Here is a 21913-nt window from a genome sequence, read left to right as displayed (position 1 = left end):
GGAATCGAACCCGGGACATCCACATGCTGGGCCAATGCTCTACTGCTGAGCCAATGGCCAGGGCCATCTATATCTAATTTTGTATTTTGTATTGTGGATTTTTCGCTCTATCATGGGATTTTGCAGTATATAAGTATTTTTATATATTTATTATTTTAATTATTTTTGTGATAAAATAAGCATTTTCTAGCCTAAAAAATTGAAAACAATATAAAAATATTAAAACATTAGTATTCACTAATAAGTACCCATATAGAATTTTGTATGTTGTTAAAATTACATAGGTTTAAGAGTGTAGAAAATGTTTAAGAACATGGGAAGTGTTTAGAAGAATGTGGGAAAGGTTAATAGTGTGCGAAAGGTTTATGAGTGTGGGGAGGGTTAATAGAGCCTTAAAAATATATATAAGTAGTAAAATAAATATAAGGTGCTACTTTGCATATTTTCACCTATTGTGGAGGGTTCTGGCACCTAACCCCTGTGATAGACGAGAGATCACTGGTATAGCCATCAGTAAAAATACCAAACCAATTTTAAAGTTATTAAAGCTTATATTACTACTTATTATAGATATTTCCATGGTTTTTTTCTGGTTACAAACTGGAAAATATAATCATATTTATACTAAGAGCTTACATGGAAGTTTGAAAAGTGGAAAAGTCTTCAACCTGTGATCCAAACACAAGAAATCCTAACTGTGCATAAGCAAAGAATATTATAAAAAACATGATGGCAAATCCTGCTATGTCTTTGATACAGCGGGACAAGGTTGATGACAGCTGAAACATTGTCTTATTAAAGCCTATGAATTTGATTATCTGAAAAAGAACAAAGTTAATTGAAATAGAATATTAAAGATGATAATTACTTAAAATAAGTTAAATTAACTTCAGAAGAAATCTGCTTCAAATTAAAGCAGGTGTTTAATAATAATCAGGGGTATTTGAGGATTTGCCAGCAATCATTCCAAGACCAAAGTACTTTATAAGTTACTTTGTGGTATCTGACCTGTGATGATACAGTGGATAAAGCATTGACCTGGAATGCTTAGATTGCTGGTTTGAAACCCCAGGCTTGCCTGGTCAAGGCACATATGAGAAGCCTCTCTAAAATCAATAAGTAAAATCTTTTTAAAAATTACTTTATCATTAAAAATATCCTTTTGTTGACCCTGGCCGGTTGGCTCAGTGGTAGAGCGTCGGCCTGGTGTGCGGGGGACCCGGGTTCGATTCCCGGCCAGGGCACATAGGAGAAGCGCCCATTTGCTTCTCCACCCCTCCCCCCCTCCTTCCTCTCTGTCTCTTCTCTTCTCCTCCCGCAGCCAAGGCTCCATTGGAGCAAAGATGGCCCAGGCGCTGGGGATGGCTCCTTGGCCTCTGCCCCAGGCGCTAGAGTGGCTCTGGTCGCGTCAGAGCGATGCCCCGGAGGGGCAGAGCATCGCCCCTGGTGGGCGTGCTGGGTGGATCCCGGTCGCGCGCATGCGGGAGTCTGTCTGACTGTCTCTCCCCGTTTCCAGCTTCAGAAAAATACAAATATATATATATATATCCTTTTGTTTCATGACTTTGTAGTTTAAATTCCCATTTTGATATCTAATATAAAACTATTATATCTATTCTGTTGTATCTAATGTAATAAAATATAAATACCTTTATCCATGCAAAGAAGAAAGTAATAGCAATTATATTGTTGTAATAAATGTTCCAGTATGCAAGAAAATAGAAGTCTGAATATTTTCTAATACTTTTTAACAGCTGTTTAAATAAGAGAAAATTCTGTATAATACAGTAGGAGTTGAAGAAAACGGCCACAAAACACCACTATATGGGAATAAAAGAGGGTTAGATTAGAAGTTATTTCTACATCTAAATCTCCTGCAGCCTATGAAGAAGCAAATGAAAATGTTCATTAAAAGTTCAACAAAGGGAGGGAGAGATAAAATATAGGCTTTTAGAAAATGGCAGTAAACCTCAGATTATAGAAGTTTAAGGTAACAATCATAAAGGTAGAAGAATATCAATCATCTGGCTATCTAATCTATGTCTATTTCTTTGAGTCATAAAGCACAAATGTATAAAATGATTATATAATTCTGACTAAGCTGTAAGGGTTTCTGCTCCATGTAACCACATGATACCTAAAAGTTTAATATTTCCACCATGTAACACTACAAGGAAAAAATTTTACCGTTTCAAATAAATAAATAAATAAATAAACAAACTCTTTTAGAGTCCTTTAACAACTTCTTTATGACTCACGAAAATTTTATTTTAATTTCCCTTGCCTGAAATACTCGTTAAATATTTAACATTATGCCTGCCATATGTTAAACACTATTGGGGATACCAGAAATATAGATGGAGCGTTTTCTAACTTTGATAAACTTTTAATCTGGTTTTGGGAAGCAACACTTAGATCTTAAATTGGCCAATAGGGGTGAAAGATCAGACTGAATCAGCCAAAAATGTTTGTTCTTACATTTGTCCTGCCCTGCCTACATCTCTATCTTTATTTTAGTATGTTCTTGTGACCAGGACTGGGAGTCTTGGGAGTTTCTTTCAGGGACTATTTCCCCATGCTGGTGTCCTCTGTGACCACAAGCTACCCTCTGGCTGCTCAAACCTCCTCCCCCTTCAGGATTTTCCATAGGCTTGTCTTTTGGCTGTTCTTTCAAAATTCAGTGTGAGGAGGAAAGCAGATTTAGGCAACAGAGAAGAGTACATTTTAAAGAACCTTGTCCCAAAAGATCCATGATTTTCAACATGAAGCCCTGTAGGGAAGACATTTCTGAGTGGGGAAAGTGAGACCCTCTGTGCACATGAAATCATAATACCTATGGGATTACCTTTTCCTCTGGGCAATCGTTAGTATGTGCCATGAAAGTTCATTTTATAATACTTGCAGCTTTTAAAGTGAATCCCAATGAATAGAAACCTCTGCTTTTTATATACTTCTCTTACTGATGGGTTCATATGAGTTCCTGCAGCCATACATGGGGATATATACTTACCACCACAATTAGTAATTCTAACCAGTTCCAAAGACTTTTGAAATAGACAGACTTAAATTCTTTTATTTTTTTGCCTTCTTGTATTGTGTAGACAATAAGAAAAATTAAAAATGTGATCTCACAGGAAGCAATAAAATAATCATAGTAGCTAACAAATGTGAGGAGCTTCACAGAGTAAAATTGCCACGAAGTAAGTACTCCTCCAGTTGCGGGGAATTCTGCCACCAATCTGTAAAATTAGATTTGTGAAAGTAATTGTACATTTCAAGCATTTGTATTTCAGTGTGTAATTCAATGTGAAATCTCTAGATTTTATTTATTGGTTTTAGAGAGAGGATAGAAAGAGGGACAGGTTGGGGGGGAGCGGGAAGCATCAATTTGTAGTAGTTGCTTCCTGTATGTGCCTTTATGAAACTAGTAATATAAAATTAATACTTTTCCATGTTCTTGAATAGAATTTGAAATAATAAAACTGAATATAATGTTGCTTTACCTTCTTTTTCATTATTAGCAGAACTATATTTATTTTGAAGCTTATAATTTTGATCTCAGCATAGACATGTAAAAACTGGAAACCCTAATGAGGGCTCTGGATGCTTTTAAAATTTGATATATTAATAAAGAGGTTTTGAGTCACTCACCTGATGATGCAGAACAGATTTACATTAGCATTGTATAATGAAAAGTCAATAAAAATAACTCTAGTTCCTCTTGTGATCCAGTTGTTCAGTTGAAGCTTGATGAACTTGTATTTGGTTTCAGATTTTGATTTTGATAAAGTGAAAATATATCCTCCATTTCGGTAAACACCAACCAATCCCCAGTGCCAAGGGAATTTGGTACTAGGCGGAGAGTACTTCCATCTGTTAGATATAAAAGGAATTTCGGAGAGTTGAGAAACCTGACCAACAAGTATTTCAAGAATTTCAGCTAACCTTTGGTTAAAAAGTGGTAGTTTAAAAAAAAAAAAGAAAAAAAGGAGCCTGACTGGTGGTGGTGCAAACAGATGGAACATTGACCTGGGATACTTAGGTCCCTTGTTCAAAACCCCGAGGTCACTGGCTTGAGTGTAGGGTTGCTGGCTTGAGCGTGGGATCATCAACATGATCTTATGGTCACTGGCTTGAAATCCAAGGTCACTGGCTTGAGCACAAGGTCACTAGCTTGAGCAAGGGGTCATGTGGCTTGGCTGGATGCCCCCATCAAGGCACGTAGGAAAACCAATCAATGAACAACTAAAGTGACTCAACTACAAGTTGATGCTTCTCATCTCTCTTCCTTGCCTTCCTCTCTCTTAAAAGAAAATTGTTACGCCAGACCAGGTGGTGGCACAGTGGATAGAACATCGGACTGGGATGCCAAGGACCCAGGTTCAAGACCCTGAGGTCACCAGCTTGAGCGCAGGCTCATCTGGTTTGAGCAAAAGCTCACCAGCTTGAGCCCAAGGTTGCTGGCTTGAGCAAGGGGTTACTCAGTCTGCTGAAGGCCTGCGGTCAAGGCACATATGAGAAAGCAATCAATGAACAACTAAGGTGTCACAGTGCACAATGAAAAACTAATGATTGATGCTTCTCATCTCTCCATTCCTGTCTGTCTGTCCCTATCTATCCCTCTCTCTCTCTCTGTCTCTGTAAAAAAAAAAAAAAAAAAATTGTTACACTGACACTCTCCTACTTTCAATGAATGTTACATTTTAGCTAGACAAACAAGGACAAATTGATTCTTATTTTGGTTGTTAGGGAATGAAAGTTATTACAATTCCAAATTCATAGTATAAATTTTGGCATTTAAATGATCTTAATTGTTATGAGGATTTGGAATGTTGAATACCTAACAGATTAGTCTTGAAATTCTAATTTAAAATGTGTATTTTTTTTTTTTTAAGCAGGAGAGAGGGACAGTCAGGAAGAAAGAGAGATGAGAAGCATCAACTTGTTTTTGTGACACTTTAGTTGTTCATTGATTGCTTTCTCATATGTGCCTTGACCCTGGGGCTCCAGCTGAGCCAGCGTCCCTGTGCTCAAGCCAGTGACCTTGCTTCAAGCCAGCGATCTTTGGGCTGAAGCCAGGAACCATGGGGTCATGTCTATGATCCCGCGCTCAAGTCGGATGAGCCTGTGCTCAAGCTGGTGACCTCGGGGTTTTGAACCTGGGTCCTTAGCATCCTAGGCCGATGCTCTATCCACTGTACACAGCCTGGTCAGGTAAAATGTGTATATAAATAACTGATTTAGCCTGACCTGTGGTGGCGCAGTGGATAAAGTGTCGACCTGGAAATGCTGAGGTCGCCGGTTCGAAACCCTGGGCTTGCCTAGTCAAAGCACATATGGGAGTTGATGCTTCCTGCTCCTCCCCCTTCTCTCTCTCTGTTTCTCTCTCTCTCTCTCTCCCTCTCTCTCTCCTTTCTAAAATGAATAAATAAAATAAAAAATAACTGATTTATCTGGTAACTTGTCATTGAAAGGGAAAGAGTGCATAGTACTGCAGTGTTTAAGATAATGTCAACATGTTTATGAATTTGTTAGATTTGTAAGAATTATACAAGCACTTCATTTTACTGAAGAACATTCAAAAATGAAAAGAAAAAATAAGGCAACCAAAACCACAAAGCAATGTGGGCATAATTCTGGGGTTACTGAGGAGGTTGTTCAAGAAAGGAGACGTAATCATTGTTACTATTTATAATAGAAACATTGACTAATGATTAACAAAAATTATGGCATAATTATCAACTAAGAGGAATGAAAAGAATGTGTATAGAGGGAGTGGTATAAAAGGGATACATGACAGACACCTTCCATGATAGAGGTGATACATAAAACTGTAAATCAAGTGATAGAAGTATAAGCATGTTATTTAGAAATAAGAAGTATATACCAGAAGAAACAACTAAAAGAGCTAAAAGTGGCTGCTTCTGGAGTAGGAAAGGTGGGACCTTTGTAAATATTTTTAGTTCTTTGGTGAATATTTAATTTTTGAAAAGATTTATTATCTGCCCCTAAAGATTTTCGTAGGACCCGAAAAGCAGTGATGCCAACAGCTGCTGTGCTAAGGGGAGATAGAGCCTGTGGCACTGGGCTTTCCCATTTTTAATATAAAGTGTAGACAGGAGTCCACACCAGCAGTAGCCTCAGCCATTTTGGAGAACAATGGCCATAACATCTTTGGCAGGCATCATCAGATACAGTGCCTAGAGCATAATTGCCACTTTTGAATACTGGCAAGAAGAGAGATATCACTAAAGTAAGTCAGACAGAGTGAGAAAGGAGAAAAATTGCCTAAGACACCTAGGATACTTCTTATGGATTCCAAGAAGCATTTGGGATGTGTTTGAGGTGAATCTGGCCAGAGTATTGAAAGATAAAAAATGGATGCTCTGCCTTGTGTCCAATGAGTTAGCCCTTAATATACTAGAGAAAATGAAAACACTTTATATAATTTAGGTAAACAAAAAATAACAGGTTCACTCTTCCTTTTCTAAACACTGTGTCTCTGAATTGTCCTTTGCTACTATTATTGGAATAAGACCCCTGTTGGTATTATTTGGAAAATACACATATTTTCACAATTGTTTAAAGATACAGTGGTAAACTGCTAGAAAAAGTTACGTGTAATGTAACACTACTTACTCAGTATCATCTTTAAGGCCAAAGTCAGATATATCTTCATTTTCAGGAGTATATTTGTCATAACATTCTTTCATCAAAGACTGAAAGGATGAATAGACCTTGCACGTGTTGTTTCGGACTTTTAGTTGACGAACTCTGGGAACTCCTAAAAGTATGTTCTCGTAGTAGATGCGACTGCTGTTCTTTAAATCATACAAATTGTTTTTATTGTACCATGAGTCCCAGTACAGACCATCCAAAAGAGGTCCTTCCATAAACTTCACATAGAAAGATAAATGTTATGGGAAAAATATTTTAATGTCAACTGTATAATGGAATCTACATGTTATTCATAGGAGTATAAAAATCAGTGAATTTGAGGATGAGTATGAAAATAAAATTATTCAAGACAACATTAATATTAATGATGATGATGATAATGACCTTGTCTCCTTGATAGGTTCCAAATTCCTAGCATGGCATTTATGATTTGACCTACTGTATTTCCCCATGTATAAGACGCTCCCATGCATAAGATGAACCTTAATTTGGGGGCCCAAAATTTGAAAAAAATGTATTACATAAAGTTATTGAACTCAAGTTTTATTCATCATAAAATTCATACGACTCCTCATCACTGTCAAAACCCCTATCCATTAGCTTGTCCTCATCTGTGTCTGATGATGAATCACTGTCTTCAACAATGAGCGCAAAAACAAGCACGAAAAAGAGGGAAATGCAAGTAAAAAAATCTACAACTACTATATAAGATGCACCCAGGTTTTAGACCTCACATTTTTTTTAAAAGGGTGCGTCTTATACATGGGGAAATATGGTAAGTCATAGTTTGGCTGTTTCTACCTCATCTTCTATATGTCTATACAGGTAATGTCAAACATAGGTCCATATTACTTATGCAGCATATTCTTTATTCTTCCTAGAATGCCCTTCCCTTACTCATCCTTTAGAACTCAACTGAATTGTCATCACCTCAGGAAAGCCTTTCCTACCTCCTCTACGTTATGTTTCAATGGTTGTGACATGGGATACCCAAAACTGCCATTTCCTTAACTGTTCTTTCCTCATAATGTAAGCATCTTGCTAAGTGTTAAAAAACAAGTCTGCTCCAATGTTGAAGTAATGATTCTCTTATACAATTAAAAACACTATAAAATTATGTTTTGTATATGTACTCTTTACTATATATTGTACATTATTGTAACACACACACAGTACAGGGTTGTATAATATACTCAAATCACATATATTTTACTTCATGGGCAATTTAAGGATTTTTTTTTGTGTGTGTGTGTGTATTTTTCTGAAGCTGGAAACGGGGAGAGATAGTCAGACAGACTCCCGCATGCGCCCGACCGGGATACACCCGGCACACCCACCAGGGGCGATGCTCTGCCCACCAGGGGACGATGCTCTGCCCCTACGGGGTGTCGCTCTGCGGTGACCAGAACCACTCTAGCGCCTGGGGCAGAGGCCAAGGAGCCATCCCCAGCGCCCGGGCCATCTTTGCTCCAATGGAACCTTGGCTGTGGGAGGGGAAGAGAGAGACAGAGAGGAAGGGGGGGGGGGTGGAGAAGCAAATGGGCGCCTCTCCTATGTGCCCTGGCTGGGAATCAAACCCGGCTCCCCCACACGCCAGGCGTCACGACGCTCTACCGCTGAGCCAACCAGCCAGAGCCCAATTTAAGGATTTTTTAAAGAATGATTTATGCTGTACACAATTAAAGACTGTCTTTGGATCCTAACCTCCACATAAGAAGCAAGTTTCCTATTTTCCAAATGCAATAAATAATGATTAGCTTTTTAAAGTTATAAGAACTCTATCACACTGAGAATGCAAATCCTCAATAAATACTTACTGGTTGGTTGCTTCTAATATAAAGAAATGACATTCATTTTTACTTATTTCTTCAACAAATATGTATCAAGTGCCTACTACATGTGCCAGGGTTTATGCAATACCTACAGCTACTTTATCCAATCACATGATACCTTACCTTCCAAAAATCAATAATCCTGTGAATCGACTTAAAGTTGGTTTTTTCTTCACCAGGCACAGAAGTGTCCAAAAACAGAGATGACATAACTTTGTTTAAGTAATACATATGTGGGTTTACCATCCCAAAAGTCACTAAGAAGAAGAATTTTCTGTTTAAAAATTTGTTTAAAAATGGAGTTTATTATAATTAAATATTTACTTACAAGTTTGTTTCCAATTTTGTTTTGAAATTCAATTTTAATTCTTGTATAATTATAAAATAATAAAAAATCTTTAAATAGAAATATACAAAACAGGAAGAAGATTCCTATAACTTCACTGCTAGAGTTAGATTTGGTATATACTCTCCAGATTTTTCTATATGCATACACATTCATAAAGAAAATAACTATTTTGGATGTCAGCGTAATGGCACGGTAGGAAGCGATACCGATAAATCTTCCCCAATACTCAACAAGATCTTCAACCAGAAACAGAAAAAAACCTATCCTTGGAGCCTCCAGATGTTTCGCAATACACCCGAAGGTATGGTTGAGCGAAAAATTGGCTAAATATATAATCAAACCCCGAAGGAAATAGGGAGTAAGAAATGCTCCTCTTTCCTCACTAACCTTAACAGGGTGACTTTCACTGGGAACTGAGAATATAGAAACTGAGGCGGGCAAAGGGGGTGAATAGATCCAGGCCGTGGCACAAACGGCCGAACCAGGCTGTAGCACGGAGATCCAAGCCGAGGAAAAACTGTGCCTGCGGCAACCCAGTCAATACAAGCTAAGACTCGTGCCAAACGCAGACAAAGAAAGACAAGTGGGGCAGCCATTTTCCCCGATCCCCTGGTCGGCGCGGGCAGATAGTGGGAGAGAGATTCCTTCCAAAGCCCCGGGAGTGGGTGCCCGTGCTATCCCACAGAGAGGCAGAATCAGGGGCCTTTGTGTGGGCCAAAAGCGGAATCTCTGGGCTGCCCCAGCGCCCTGAGGGAGCCGCGCACGGGGAGGGAGCGAGAGCCAATTCCAACGCTGCAACTTTTCTGTGCAGGCGGGGGTTTCACTCAGAGGGGAGGCGGCTGGCCTGATATCCTGGTCGGGGCGCACGGAGAGAGGGCAAGAGATTCCTCCCAGCACCTCAGGAGTGGGCACCCGTGTTATCCCACAGAGGGGCAGAGTCAGGGGCCTTTGTGTGGGCCAAAAGCGGAATCTCGAGCTGCCCCAGCACCCTGAGGGAGCCGCGTACAGGGAGGGAGCGAGAGCCAATTCCAACGCTGCAACTTTTCTGTGCGGGAGGGGGTTTCACTCAGAGGGTGAGACTTCCAGCCTGATATCCTGGTCTGCGCACAGATAGTGAGCGAGAGTTTCCTCCAAGCGCCCCAGGAGTGGGTGCCCACCCGTGTTACCGGACAGAGTGGCAGAGCCAGAGGTCTTTGAGTGGGCGGAAGCCCCGCCTGATTATGCTAGCAACTCTGACTGACTGAGCCTTACCCAGAGCCCTGTGCTGAGTGGAAATAGAGTGGGGAGTGGCCAGCTCTTTGAGCCTCTAACTATCCAGGCAGAAGCAGCAGAAACCCCATAGCTGGATTATCAGGCTACTAATTGAGGAAGGAAAGACTAGGAGAGAGGCTCCAGGAACACGGACTCTCTCACTGGCGGAACCTATAAATTCTTTGAGCCTCGACTGCCAACGAGACTGAAGCACAATACATGACATCGCCCTAGAGACTTATCAACTGCAAACCTCTACCTGAGTGTGCCAAAGGGGCAGAACCCGGGATACAGAGTCACCGACCAGGAAGAGGGAGAGAAAAGAAAAAGCAAGAAGATAACCTCTCAAAATCAACAATAATCTGCAGACTTTATAACCTATCCCATTTTATTATATTTGTTCATTTGTTTCTCTTATCTTCATTCTTGATTTTTTTTTTCCTCCTCCAATTTGGTCGTTTAACTCTCTGCCAGTCTTACTCTCTCCTCTCCTTGAACTACACTACCCATAAGTGTTACATCTCCCATTCTTTTTTTTTTTTTTTTTGTATTTTTCTGAAGCTGGAAACGGGGAGAGACAGTCAGACAGACTCCTGCATGCGCCCGACTGGGATCCACCCGGCACGCCCACCAGGGACGACGCTCTGCTCACCAGGGGGCGATGCTCTGCCCCTCCGGGGCGTTGCTTTGCCACGACCAGAGCCACTCTAGCGCCTGGGGCAGAGGCCAAGGAGCCATCCCCAGCGCTCGGGCCATCTTTGTTCCAATGGAGCCTTGGCTGCAGGAGGGGAAGAGAGAGACAGAGAGGAAGGAGGGGGGGTGGAGAAGCAAATGGGTGCTTCTCCTATGTGCCCTGGCCGGGAATCGAACCCGGGTCCCCGCATGCCAGGCCGACGCTCTACCGCTGAGCCAACCGGCAGGGCCTTCCCATTATCTTTTCTTTCCTCTTCCTTTCTCTCTATGAGGGTTGCACTCCAAAACCCTTAACTCTCTCTCTCTCTCTCCTCTTTTTTCTTTTTTCTTCTTTTAGTGGTTCCCTCTTTTTTTTCTCTCTCTCTCTTTCTTTTCTCCCTCTATATTAGTTTCTTCCTTTCTCCTTTATGTCTCCTCTCATTCAAACCTCAATAACGAACAAATTATCTTATCTGGGACTCAAACTTATGTTTGTGGCATTTTGGGGGTTTTTTACTTCACCTTTTTAACTCACTAGCAGTGCTCCCATCCCTGGCTCTCCATTTTATCTAGTTCTTGTTCCACTAAATACAATAGTAATTTTTTAATTTGTGCCCCCATTTTCCTGTTTCCCTCTTATTCCTCTCATCATAACTCTTAGTCAATCAACACCTATAAGCAAATCATTTTATTCTTGACCCAAATTTTTTCCTTATTTGCTTTTTGTGGGTCCATACCCCCTTTTTTTCTGGTTTTGTTTTTTTTTGCCCCTTTATAACTTCTCCCCAATTCAGGCCCTCCAATACAGGCATTGTTTGTTCTATTTCGTACAATATAATTCACAGTTCACCACAAGATTTTCTCAAGAAAGAGGGGAGAGGAGAGGAGAGGAAAAAAGGAGGGGGGAATAATTTCCTTTTTAAAAAAATTATTTTATTTTTCTTTATTTAATTATTTTTTTAAAAAAAACTTTTCAATTTTTTATTTTTATTTTTTTAACTTTTTATTCTTTATTAAATCTCATTAATACTATCAGCAAAACCACCCTCAGATGCCATTAAGGAAGAGAAAATTGAATATCATGGATACAAAAGAAAGAGAGGTAACACAGTTAGATGAGGAAAAAATCTATGAAGAAAAAATTTAATATATTGGAAACCTTGGAGTTAAACGACAGAGAATTTAAAATAGAAATCCTAAAAATACTCAGAGATATACAAGAAAACACAGAAAGGCAATTTAGGGAGCTCAGAAAACAACTCAATAAACACAAAGAATATATTTCCAAGGAAATTGAAACTATAAAAACAAATCAAACAGAGATGAAAAACTCAATTCACGAGCTGAAAAACGAGGTAACAAGCTTAGCTAATAGAACAGGCCAGATAGAAGGTAGGATTAGTGAAATAGAAGACAAGCAACTTGAGGCACAACAGAGAGAAGAAGAAAGAGACTCAAAAATGAAAAAAAATGAGATAGCCCTACAGGAATTATCTGACTCCATCAAAAAGAATAACATAAGAATAATAGGTATATCAGAGGGAGAAGAGAGAGAAAATGGAATGGAGAACATAAACAAATAATAGATGAGAACTTCCCAAGCCTGTGGAAAGAACTAAAGCCTCAAATTCAAGAAGCAAACAGAACTCCGAGTTTTCTTAACCCCAACAAACCTACTCCAAGGCACATCATAATGAAATCGGCACAAACCAACGGCAAAGAAAAAATTCTCAAGGCAGCCAGGGAAAAGAAGAATACAACATATAAAGGAAGGCCCATTAGATTATCATCAGATTTCTCAACAGAAACTCTACAAGCTAGAAGAGAGTGGACCCCAATATTTAAAGTCCTGAAAGAGAGGAACTTTCAGCCACGAATACTATACCCATCAAAGCTATCCTTCAAATATGAAGGAGAAATAAAAACATTTACAGATACAGAAAAGATGAGGGAATTTATCATCAGAAAACCCCCACTCCAGGAATTACTAAAGGGGGTTATCCAATCAGATACAAAGAACAAAAAAAAAAAAAAACAAAGCCACAAGTAAAAGCTCCAAGAAGAACACAATAAAACCAAATTTAAACTGTGACAACAACAAAAAGAAAGGGGGAGGAGAGGATGGAGATTAACAGTAGCAAAGGACAATGGAGTGCAACAGTACTCACAAAATAGTGCACTACAATGAACAGGGTAGGAACCCTTTTCATTACTTAAAGGTAACCACCATTGAAAAAACCACCACAGAAGCACATGATTTAAAAAAGATAGCAACAGAGGAAAGATGTATGGAATACAACCAAATAAAAACAAAAGATAGAAAGATGAAAGAGAAGGATCAAACAAGACACAAAACTAACAGAAAGCAATCTATAAAATGGCAATAGGGAACTCACAAGTGTCAATAATTACACTAAATGTAAACGGATTAAACTCACCAATAAAAAGGCACAGAGTAGCAGAATGGATTAAAAAAGAAAATCCAACTGTATGCTGCCTACAAGAAACTCATCTAAGTAACAAGGATAAAAACAAATTCAAAGTGAAAGGCTGGAAACAATACTCCAAGCAAATAACATAAAAAAAAAACAGGCGTAGCAATACTCATATCTGATAATGCTGACTACAAGACAGCAAAAGTACTCAGTGACAAAAATGGCCATTTCATAATGGCTAAGGGGACACTGAATCAAGAAGACATAACAATTCTTAATATATATGCACCAAACCAAGGAGCACCAAAATATATAAGACAGATACTTATTGACCTTAAAACAAAAACTGACAAAAATACAATCATACTTTGAGACCTCAATACATCGCTGACGGCTCTAGACTGGTCATCCAAACAGAGAATCAACAAAGATATAGTGGCCTTAAACAAAACACTAGAGCACCTGGATATGATAGACATCTACAGGACATTTCATCCCAAAGTGACTGAGTATACATTTTTTCCAGTGTACATGGATCATTCTCAAGAACTGACCATATGTTGGGCCACAAAAACAACATCAGTAAATTCAGAAAAATTGAAGTTGTACCAAGCATATTTTCTGATCATAAAGCCTTGAAACTAGAATTCAACAGCAAAAAGGAGGAAAAAAATCCCACAAAAATGTGGAAACTAAACAACATATTGTACTTTTAAAAAATGAATGGGTCAAAGAAGAAATAAGTGCAGAGATCAAAAGATATATACAGACAAATGAAAATGACAATACGACATATCAGAATCTATGGGATGCAGCAAAAGCAGTGATAAGAGGGAAGTTCACATCACTTCAGGCATATATGAACAAACAAGAGAGAGCCCAAGTGAACCGCTTAACTTCACACCTTAAGGAACTAGAAAAAGAAGAACAAAGACAACCCAAAACCAGCCGAAGAAAGGAGATAATAAAAATCAGAGCAGAAATAAATGAAATAGAGAACAGAAAAACTATAGAAAAAATCAATAAAACAGGAGCTGGTTCTTTGAAAAGATCAACAAAATTGACAAACCCTTGGCAAAACTTACCAAGGAAAAAAGAGAAAGAACTCATATAAACAAAATCCAAAATGAAAGAAGAGAAATCACCACGGACACCATAGATATACAAAGAATTATTGTAGAATACTATGAAAAACTTTATGCGACTAAATTCAACAACCTAGAAGAAATGGATAAATTCTTAGAACAATACAACCTTCCTAGACTGAGTCAAGAAGAAGCAGAAAGCCTAAACAAACCTATTAGTAGAGAAGAAATAGATAAAACCATTAAAAACCTCCCCAAAAATAAAAGTCCAGGCCCAGATGGCTATACCAGCGAATTTTATCAAACATTCAAAGAAGACTTGGTTCCTATTCTACTGAAAGTCTTCCAAAAAATTGAAGAAGAAGCAATACTTCCAAACACATTTTATGAGGCCAACATAACCCTCATACCAAAACCAGGCAAGGATGGCACAAAAAAAGAAAACTACAGACCAATATCTCTAATGAATACAGATGCTAAAATACTAAAAAAAATACTAGCAAATCGAATACAACAACATATTAAAAAAATAATACATCATGATCAAGTGGGATTCATCCCAGAATCTCAAGGATGGTTCAACATACATAAAACGGTTAACGTACGTAATACACCATATCAACAAAATAAAGAACAAAAACCACATGATCTTATCAATAGACGCAGAAAAGGCTTTCGATAAAATACAACACAATTTTATGATTAAGACTCTCAACAAAATGGGTATAGAAGGAAAATATCTCAACATGAGAAAGGCCATATATGATAAATCATCAGCTAACATCATATTAAATGGCACAAAACTGAAGGCGTTCCCCCTTAAATCAGGAACAAGACAGGGTTGTCCACTCTCTCCACTCTTATTTAATGTGGTACTAGAGGTTCTAGCCAGAGCAATCAACAAGACAAAGAAATAAAAGGCATCCATATCAGAAAAGAAGTAAAGGTATCACTTTTTGCAGATGACATGATCCTATACATCGAAACCCCCAAAGAATCCACAAAAAGACTACTAGAAACAATAAGCCAATATAGTAAGGTCGCAGGATACAAAATTAACATACAGAAGTCAATAGCCTTTCTATATACCAACAATGAAACATTTGAGAACGAACTCAAAAGAATAATCCCCTTCACGATTGCAACAACAACAAAAAAATACCTAGGAATAAACATAACAAAGAATGTAAAGGACTTATATAATGAAAACTATAAACCATTGTTAAGGGAAATAAAAAAAGATATAATGAGATGGAAGAATATTCCTTGTTCTTGGTTAGGAAGAATAAATATAATCAAGATGGCCATATTACCCAAAGCAATATACAAATTTAATGCAATTCCCATCAAAATTCCAATGACATTTTTTAAAGAAATTGAGCAAAAAATCATCAGATTTATATGGAATTATAAAAAACCCCGAATAGCCAAAGCAATCCTAAAGAAAAAGAATGAAGCTGGGGGCATTACAATACCTGACTTCAAACTATATTATAGGGCCACGACAATCAAAACAGCATGGTATTGGCAGAAAAATAGACACTCAGACCAATGGAACAGAATAGAAAACCCAGAAATAAAACCATATATATATATAGTCAAATAATTTTTGATAAAGGGGCCAACAACACACAATGGAGAAAAGAAAGCCTCTTCAATAAATGGTGCTGGGAAAACTGGAAAGCCACATGCAAAAAATGAAACCGGACTACAGTTTGTCCCCCTGTACTAAAATTAACTCAAAATGGATCAAAGATCTAAACATAAGACCTGAAACAATTAAGTGCATAGAAGAAGACATAGGTACTAAACTCATGGACCTGGGTTTTAAAGAGCATTTTATGAATTTGACTCCAATGGCAAGAGAAGTGAAGGCAAAAATTAATGAATGGGACTACATCAGACTAAGAAGTTTTTGCTCAGCAAGAGAAACTGATAACAAAATAAACAGACAGCCAACTAAATGGGAAATGATATTTTCAAACAACAGCTCAGATAAGGGCCTAATATCCAAAATATACAAAGAACTCATAAAACTCAACAACAAACAAACAAACAATCCAATAAAAAAATGGGAAGAGGACATGAACAGACACTTCTCCCAGGAAGAAATACAAATGGCCAACAGATATATGAAAAGATGCTCATCTTCGTTAGTTATTAGAGAAATGCAAATCAAAACTGCAATGAGATACCACCTCACACCTGTTAGATTAGCTATTATTAACAAGACAGGTAATAGCAAATGTTGGAGAGGCTGTGGAGAAAAAGGAACCCTCATACACTGTTAGTGGGAATGTAAAGTAGTACAACCATTATGGAAGAAAGTATGGTGGTTCCTCAAAAAACTGAAAATAGAACTACCTTATGACCCGGCAATCCCTCTACTGCGTATATACCCCAAAAACTCAGAAACATTGATACGCAAAGACACATGCAGCCCCATGTTCATTGCAGCATTGTTCACAGTGGCCAGGACATGGAAACAACCAAAAAGCCCATCAATAGATGACTGGATAAAGAAGATGTGGCACATATACACTATGGAATACTACTCAGCCATAAGAAATGATGACATCGGATCATTTACAGCAAAATGATGGGATCTTGATAACATTATCAAGATCTGCATTATTATGGAACTGCATTATTCCATACGTAGGTGGGACATAAAAGTGAGACTAAGAGACATTGATAAGAGTGTGGTGGTTACGGGGGGAGGGGGAGAGGGAAAGGGAAAGGGGGAGGGGGAGGGGCACAAAGAAAATAAGGTAGAAGGTGACAGAGGACAATCTGACTTTGGGTGATGGGTATGCAACATAATTGAACGACAAGATAACCTGGATATGTTATCTTTGAATATATGTATCCTGTTTATTGATGTCACCCCATTAAAAAAATAAAATTATAAAAAAAATAATTATTTTTACAAAAATGAGATGACATTGTACATAATACTCTGCAAATTGGCTTTTTCCATATTGAAAAGTAGGCAATATACAATGTTGAATAGTCAAGGCTATTCAGACAGATAACAATTTGAGTCCTATCATAGGAATAATATCTCTTACCTAATAGTTTTGGTATGAGAAGTGAGGTAAGGCATGTGGAACATTTAAAACTTGTTATGGCACATGGTAAAAGTTTTAACAAGTATTTTTTTTTCTTCTTTTCCAAGTGAGAGGAGGGGAGATAGACTCCTTCATATGCCCCATCTGGAATCCACCTGGCAGTCCCCATCTGGGGCTGATGATCTGCCCATCTTGGGCCATGTTCACAACCAAGTTATTTTTAGCACCTGAGGTGGAGGCTCCATGGAGCCTTCCTCAGCACCTGGGGCTAATGTGCTCAAACCAATCAAGCCGTGGCTATGGGGGTGGGAGGAGAAGTGGTAAGAGGAGTGGGGAGAAGTAGATGGTTGCTTCTCCTATATGCCCAGACTGGGAATTGAACCTGGGACATGCACACACTAGGCCGATGCTCTATCACTGAGCCAACTGTCCAGAGCCAGAATTTTAACAAGTATTAACTAGTATTCTTTCTTACTTTCTCTTTCTAGGGGTGGGTGAATAGGTTTTAGAGTGGAGTGTGGCCTAAATATGTACTATTATTTTTTGCTAGAAGCCCTCTAATTTTTAGAAACCATGTATCTTCAACATCATTCCATGGCACACACGAGTCTATGACATTTTTTATTGTTGCATTATTTCACTGTACATAATGTTAAACAAATTGTTGATGGAGATTTAAGTTGCTTTCAAATTATAAAAAGATGTTTTTGATCTCTGAATAATGGGATTATGATTTTATATTTTTCCAGTCCCTAAATGTTCTGTAGGCATTTAAAAACCAGTCTAAGATATCCTAATTCAGGGGTCCCCAAACTATGGCCCACAGGCCACATGCGGCCCCCTGAGGCCATTTATCCGGCCCCCGCTGCACTTCCGGAAGGAGCACCTCTTTCATTGGTGGTCAGTGAGAGGAGCATAGTTCCCATTGAAATACTGGTCAGTTTGTTGATTTAATTTTACTTGTTCTTTATTTTAAATATTGTATTTGTTCCCGTTTTGTTTTTGTACTTTAAAATAAGATATGTGCAGTGTGCATAGGGATTTGTTCATAGTTTTTTTTTATAGTCTGGCCCTCCAACGGTCTGAGGGACAGTGAACTGGCCCCCTGTGTAAAAAGTTTGGGGACCCCTGTCCTAATTTATAAGACTGGCTATAATTGTCATTTTTTTTTTGTATTTTTCTGAAGTTAGAAGTGGGGAGGCAGTCAGAGACTCCTGCATGCGTCCCACCGGGATCCACCGGGCATGCCCACCAGGGGGTGATGCTCTGCCCATCTGGGGCGTTGCTCCGTTGGGGCCAGAGCCATTCTAGCACCTGAGAAGGAGGCCATGGAGTCATCCTCAGCGCCTGGGCCAACTTTACTCCAATGGAGCCTTGGCTTCCAGAGGGGAAGAGAGAGAGAGAAAGGAAGGAGAGGGGGAAGGATGGAGAAGCAGATGGGTGCTTCTCCTGTGTGCCCTGACCGGGAATCCAACCCAGGACTTCCACATGCCTGATGCTCTACCGCTGAGCCAACTGACCAGGGCCTTATAGTTGTCTTTTTAATCAAGATCCAACTCAAGGTAACTCCTACAAACCAATTATTGATATATGATTGCCAGTATGCAGTCCATACAAAAAGAGGTAAATGTGGCGAGTGAGCTTACATCTACCCTATGTTGGACATTCTAAAGATAAAGTGCTCTTTAATATTGATTAAGTCAAAGTTATTGACCCCAAAACGGGCGGCATTCAGGCTGAGAAGTTTTTCTAGTCTTCCTTAAGAGATCTGCATTGATTCATTCATTCTGTGACTCAGCACAAGCATATTTAACTATTAATTGTGCAAAGGAACAGGAAGAAGAATAAGCAGACATTAAGATTAACTTCTTTAGCCTCATTTGTAGTTTGACTTATGAAATTGAGCAATGACTTATGAAATATATGGCTCTAAAAGAAATCAAGTTAGAATTACCAAGTCAAGGGAATAATTTATATTCAAGATAAAACTGCCAACAGAAAGGAACAATTAATTCAATCAATGGTGACTATGAAAGCTTTATCTGTAATCTCAAGTTTTGTCTCTTAAGAAATGGAAATAGTGTCAAGCTAAATGAATTTTTAAAATTTATTGATTCAGAGAGAGGAAGGGAGGGAGAGAGAGAGAGAAGAAAGGGATTGAAACCACAACCTTGGTGCACTGAGATGATGCTCTAATCAACTGAGATACCCAGACAGTGCCTCAATCAAAATAAATGTAGGATAATGTCTGAAATGTGTCACTAGTTTTTGAGGTTTTAGTACTCTGAAAACCTATAGTTTTATAAATCCCACATTTTATTTCTCATCTCTACATAATTTTAGTGTAAACAGCATTTTAATCTACAGCTATGTACTTACATATACATAGGTCTATTAAAAAAATAAAGTAGAATAATAACTCCTGGAGTGTGATTGTATTTTCTACTTCCTCTCTGACATGCCGCTTAGGTTTTGGAATCCCTGTTAGATATAAAACAAAACTTATATTATTATCTAATTCATAATGTATATAAATAACAATGCTAGAAAAACATCTTTTAGTGCTACGCTGTGTGAAGGACAGCTTCTGATTGTTTATTCTCACTTTCATGAGGGAGGAATATTTACTACCATTTTCCCATGGGGGTAAATGGGCAGTAATTTTGTGACTGTATACTAACTATTGTAATTTTATAACATAACATGTATATATAGGACAATACCAGTCTTAAAATGAAAAAGTAAAACACAAAATTAAAACTCCAAATCCGTCCTTGTTTTCACCACCAGGTCAATACTGATTTCTTGGCAAGCCTGTAGGGGGAAGAGAATATGGCCTGGGGTTCGGTCAAGGTCACGACAACAAAGGACTTAGGAAGACTGGTCTAACTACGATCACTGTACAGCAAATGCCAGCGTTCGGCTCAAGCCTCGGGCAAGGGGAAGTTCCAAGTCTCCGCAGGGCTTCAGTTTTTCAGTCTGTAAAATGGGTTCACGTCCCCTCGCCGATTAAAGGGAGGCCGTGAGGGCTAAACGTGCTGGAGGTCACATCTTCACATGAGCAGCTATGGGGCTAACAGACTTCTCTCCAGGGTATTAGGAATTGCCAGTTCCACCCTGTCCCACCCATTCACTGGCGGACGCCTCACCGCCTTGGTGCCAACGGGATGCCACAGGCATGGCGGACCTGGAAGAGACGCCTGTTCAACCTCCCCAGGCCTACCGCGCCTGCGCAAGCCGCCTAGGTCATGCGCCTGCGCGAGCCTCCAGCTCCTCGAGGGATGCTAGCTGCACTACAAGTTGCAAGTGCGCACGCGCACCGACGACATTCTGGAAGGTTTTCGCCCGAGGCGGGGCTATAGATTGCGGCGTTCGTCTCCTGCGGAGGGTCGACTTCTAGGGCATACCTGGCTTTGGGCCTGAGGTTAATCATAAAAATAGTAATTAATTATAACGGGCTACTCTTTCTTGAATACCTTTAATATTTATTGGCTTGTTTGGTCTTCACACCCTCCTTCTTGAAAGGTAGGTGTTTTGTCGTCCTTTTAGTTCTGAAAAAATTGAGGGTGCAGAAAGGGTAAACAAATTACCCAAGTTTACGGCTTTTTGGGGCTAGGTGCGCCGGCCGCCAGGGCCCGAACGCCGTGCCAGGGCTGCCCGGTGCCGCTGCTCTGGTGGAACTGGCTGTTGACCGAGAGAGGTTGCTAGTAATAGCTCCCTCCCTTTTTCCACCCAGGATGAGTGAAGGGAGCGTTAAAATAGGTAAAAAAATAAAATAAAAAAGATCCCGCTCTGCAGTGATTATGTAAAAAGGTAGGCCAGGGCCGTAGTCCTTGGGAGCGCAGACGCACGTCTGGCGCCGAAGCTGCGGAGGTGACAAGCGGTTTGTAAACCAGCTATAGAAAGGGCCAAACGAATTGGGCTGTGAATTAATGCATTTAAAGCCACCAGCATATGAGACAGAAGGGATTCTCATGTTGGTAAGTGGAAAATAAAACGGAAAGCAGTCGAAAGGCCCCAGAACAGCCAGCAAAGAAAACCAATCAAGCTGTTTTGAAAGGAAAAAATAAAGCCACTTTTGTTACTTCCCTGAAAGAGATGTAATCTGATGTTGATAAATGATGTTTTATGGGCAAATAAAAAGCAAAACTAGGCCACACTGTAGGGAGGGTCAGAGGCTACCGATGATAAAAGGAACAGGGAAGGCCTAGGAAAAGGCTGACGGTCAGTGGGCAGGGGGCCTGGGGAAAAGGGAAGGCTACTGACCTAGCTTAAACATAGTTTAATAAAAAGGATTTGCCCTTTCCTGTACTAAGACTCTCACATGCTTACAAAATTATGCTTTTTAATGTAACAGGTTATCTGAACTTGAAATGTAGAAGGAAAACCCCCCAAATATAGCTATTCTGATTTACGTTAAGTGTAAGAATTATGCAGATGACTCTACAAAGGATTCTTATTCCATTGAGCTCAGTGGTCTCAAAAAACTTGAAGAATTAACGACCTATTTGGTTAAAACAAAATCAATATCTCAGGAGAG

General features: G+C 39.2%; 2 protein-coding genes across 8 annotated transcripts in view; one reads left to right on the top strand and one right to left on the bottom strand.

Annotated features, from left to right (window-relative positions):
* PKD2L2 (polycystin 2 like 2, transient receptor potential cation channel) overlaps window positions 1-20701 on the bottom strand; it is a 52236-nt gene extending 31535 nt beyond the window's left edge. The window contains exons 1-8 of the mRNA XM_066343694.1: window positions 20523-20701; window positions 19753-19854; window positions 8634-8767; window positions 6640-6896; window positions 3652-3873; window positions 3011-3239; window positions 1650-1820; window positions 637-818 (exon numbers count right to left, since the gene is read on the bottom strand). Of these exons, the coding sequence (XP_066199791.1) occupies window positions 637-818; window positions 1650-1820; window positions 3011-3239; window positions 3652-3873; window positions 6640-6896; window positions 8634-8767; window positions 19753-19854; window positions 20523-20553 (1328 nt within the window). The 5' untranslated portion in view covers window positions 20554-20701. The remainder of the gene's footprint in view (window positions 1-636; window positions 819-1649; window positions 1821-3010; window positions 3240-3651; window positions 3874-6639; window positions 6897-8633; window positions 8768-19752; window positions 19855-20522) is intronic.
* The window catches only part of KLHL3 (kelch like family member 3), a 358874-nt gene continuing 357660 nt past the window's right edge, over window positions 20700-21913 (top strand). For all 7 annotated transcript variants that reach the window (XM_066344557.1, XM_066344552.1, XM_066344549.1 and 4 more), the window contains exon 1: window positions 20700-20898. The gene's annotated coding sequence lies outside the window, so the exon portion shown is untranslated. The remainder of the gene's footprint in view (window positions 20899-21913) is intronic.

The sequence above is a fragment of the Saccopteryx leptura genome, chromosome 6, assembly GCF_036850995.1.
Source record: "Saccopteryx leptura isolate mSacLep1 chromosome 6, mSacLep1_pri_phased_curated, whole genome shotgun sequence".
NCBI classification, from domain to species: domain Eukaryota; kingdom Metazoa; phylum Chordata; class Mammalia; order Chiroptera; family Emballonuridae; genus Saccopteryx; species Saccopteryx leptura.
Note: the sequence above shows the minus strand (reverse complement) of the source record. Positions and strands in the feature narration are given on the sequence as shown.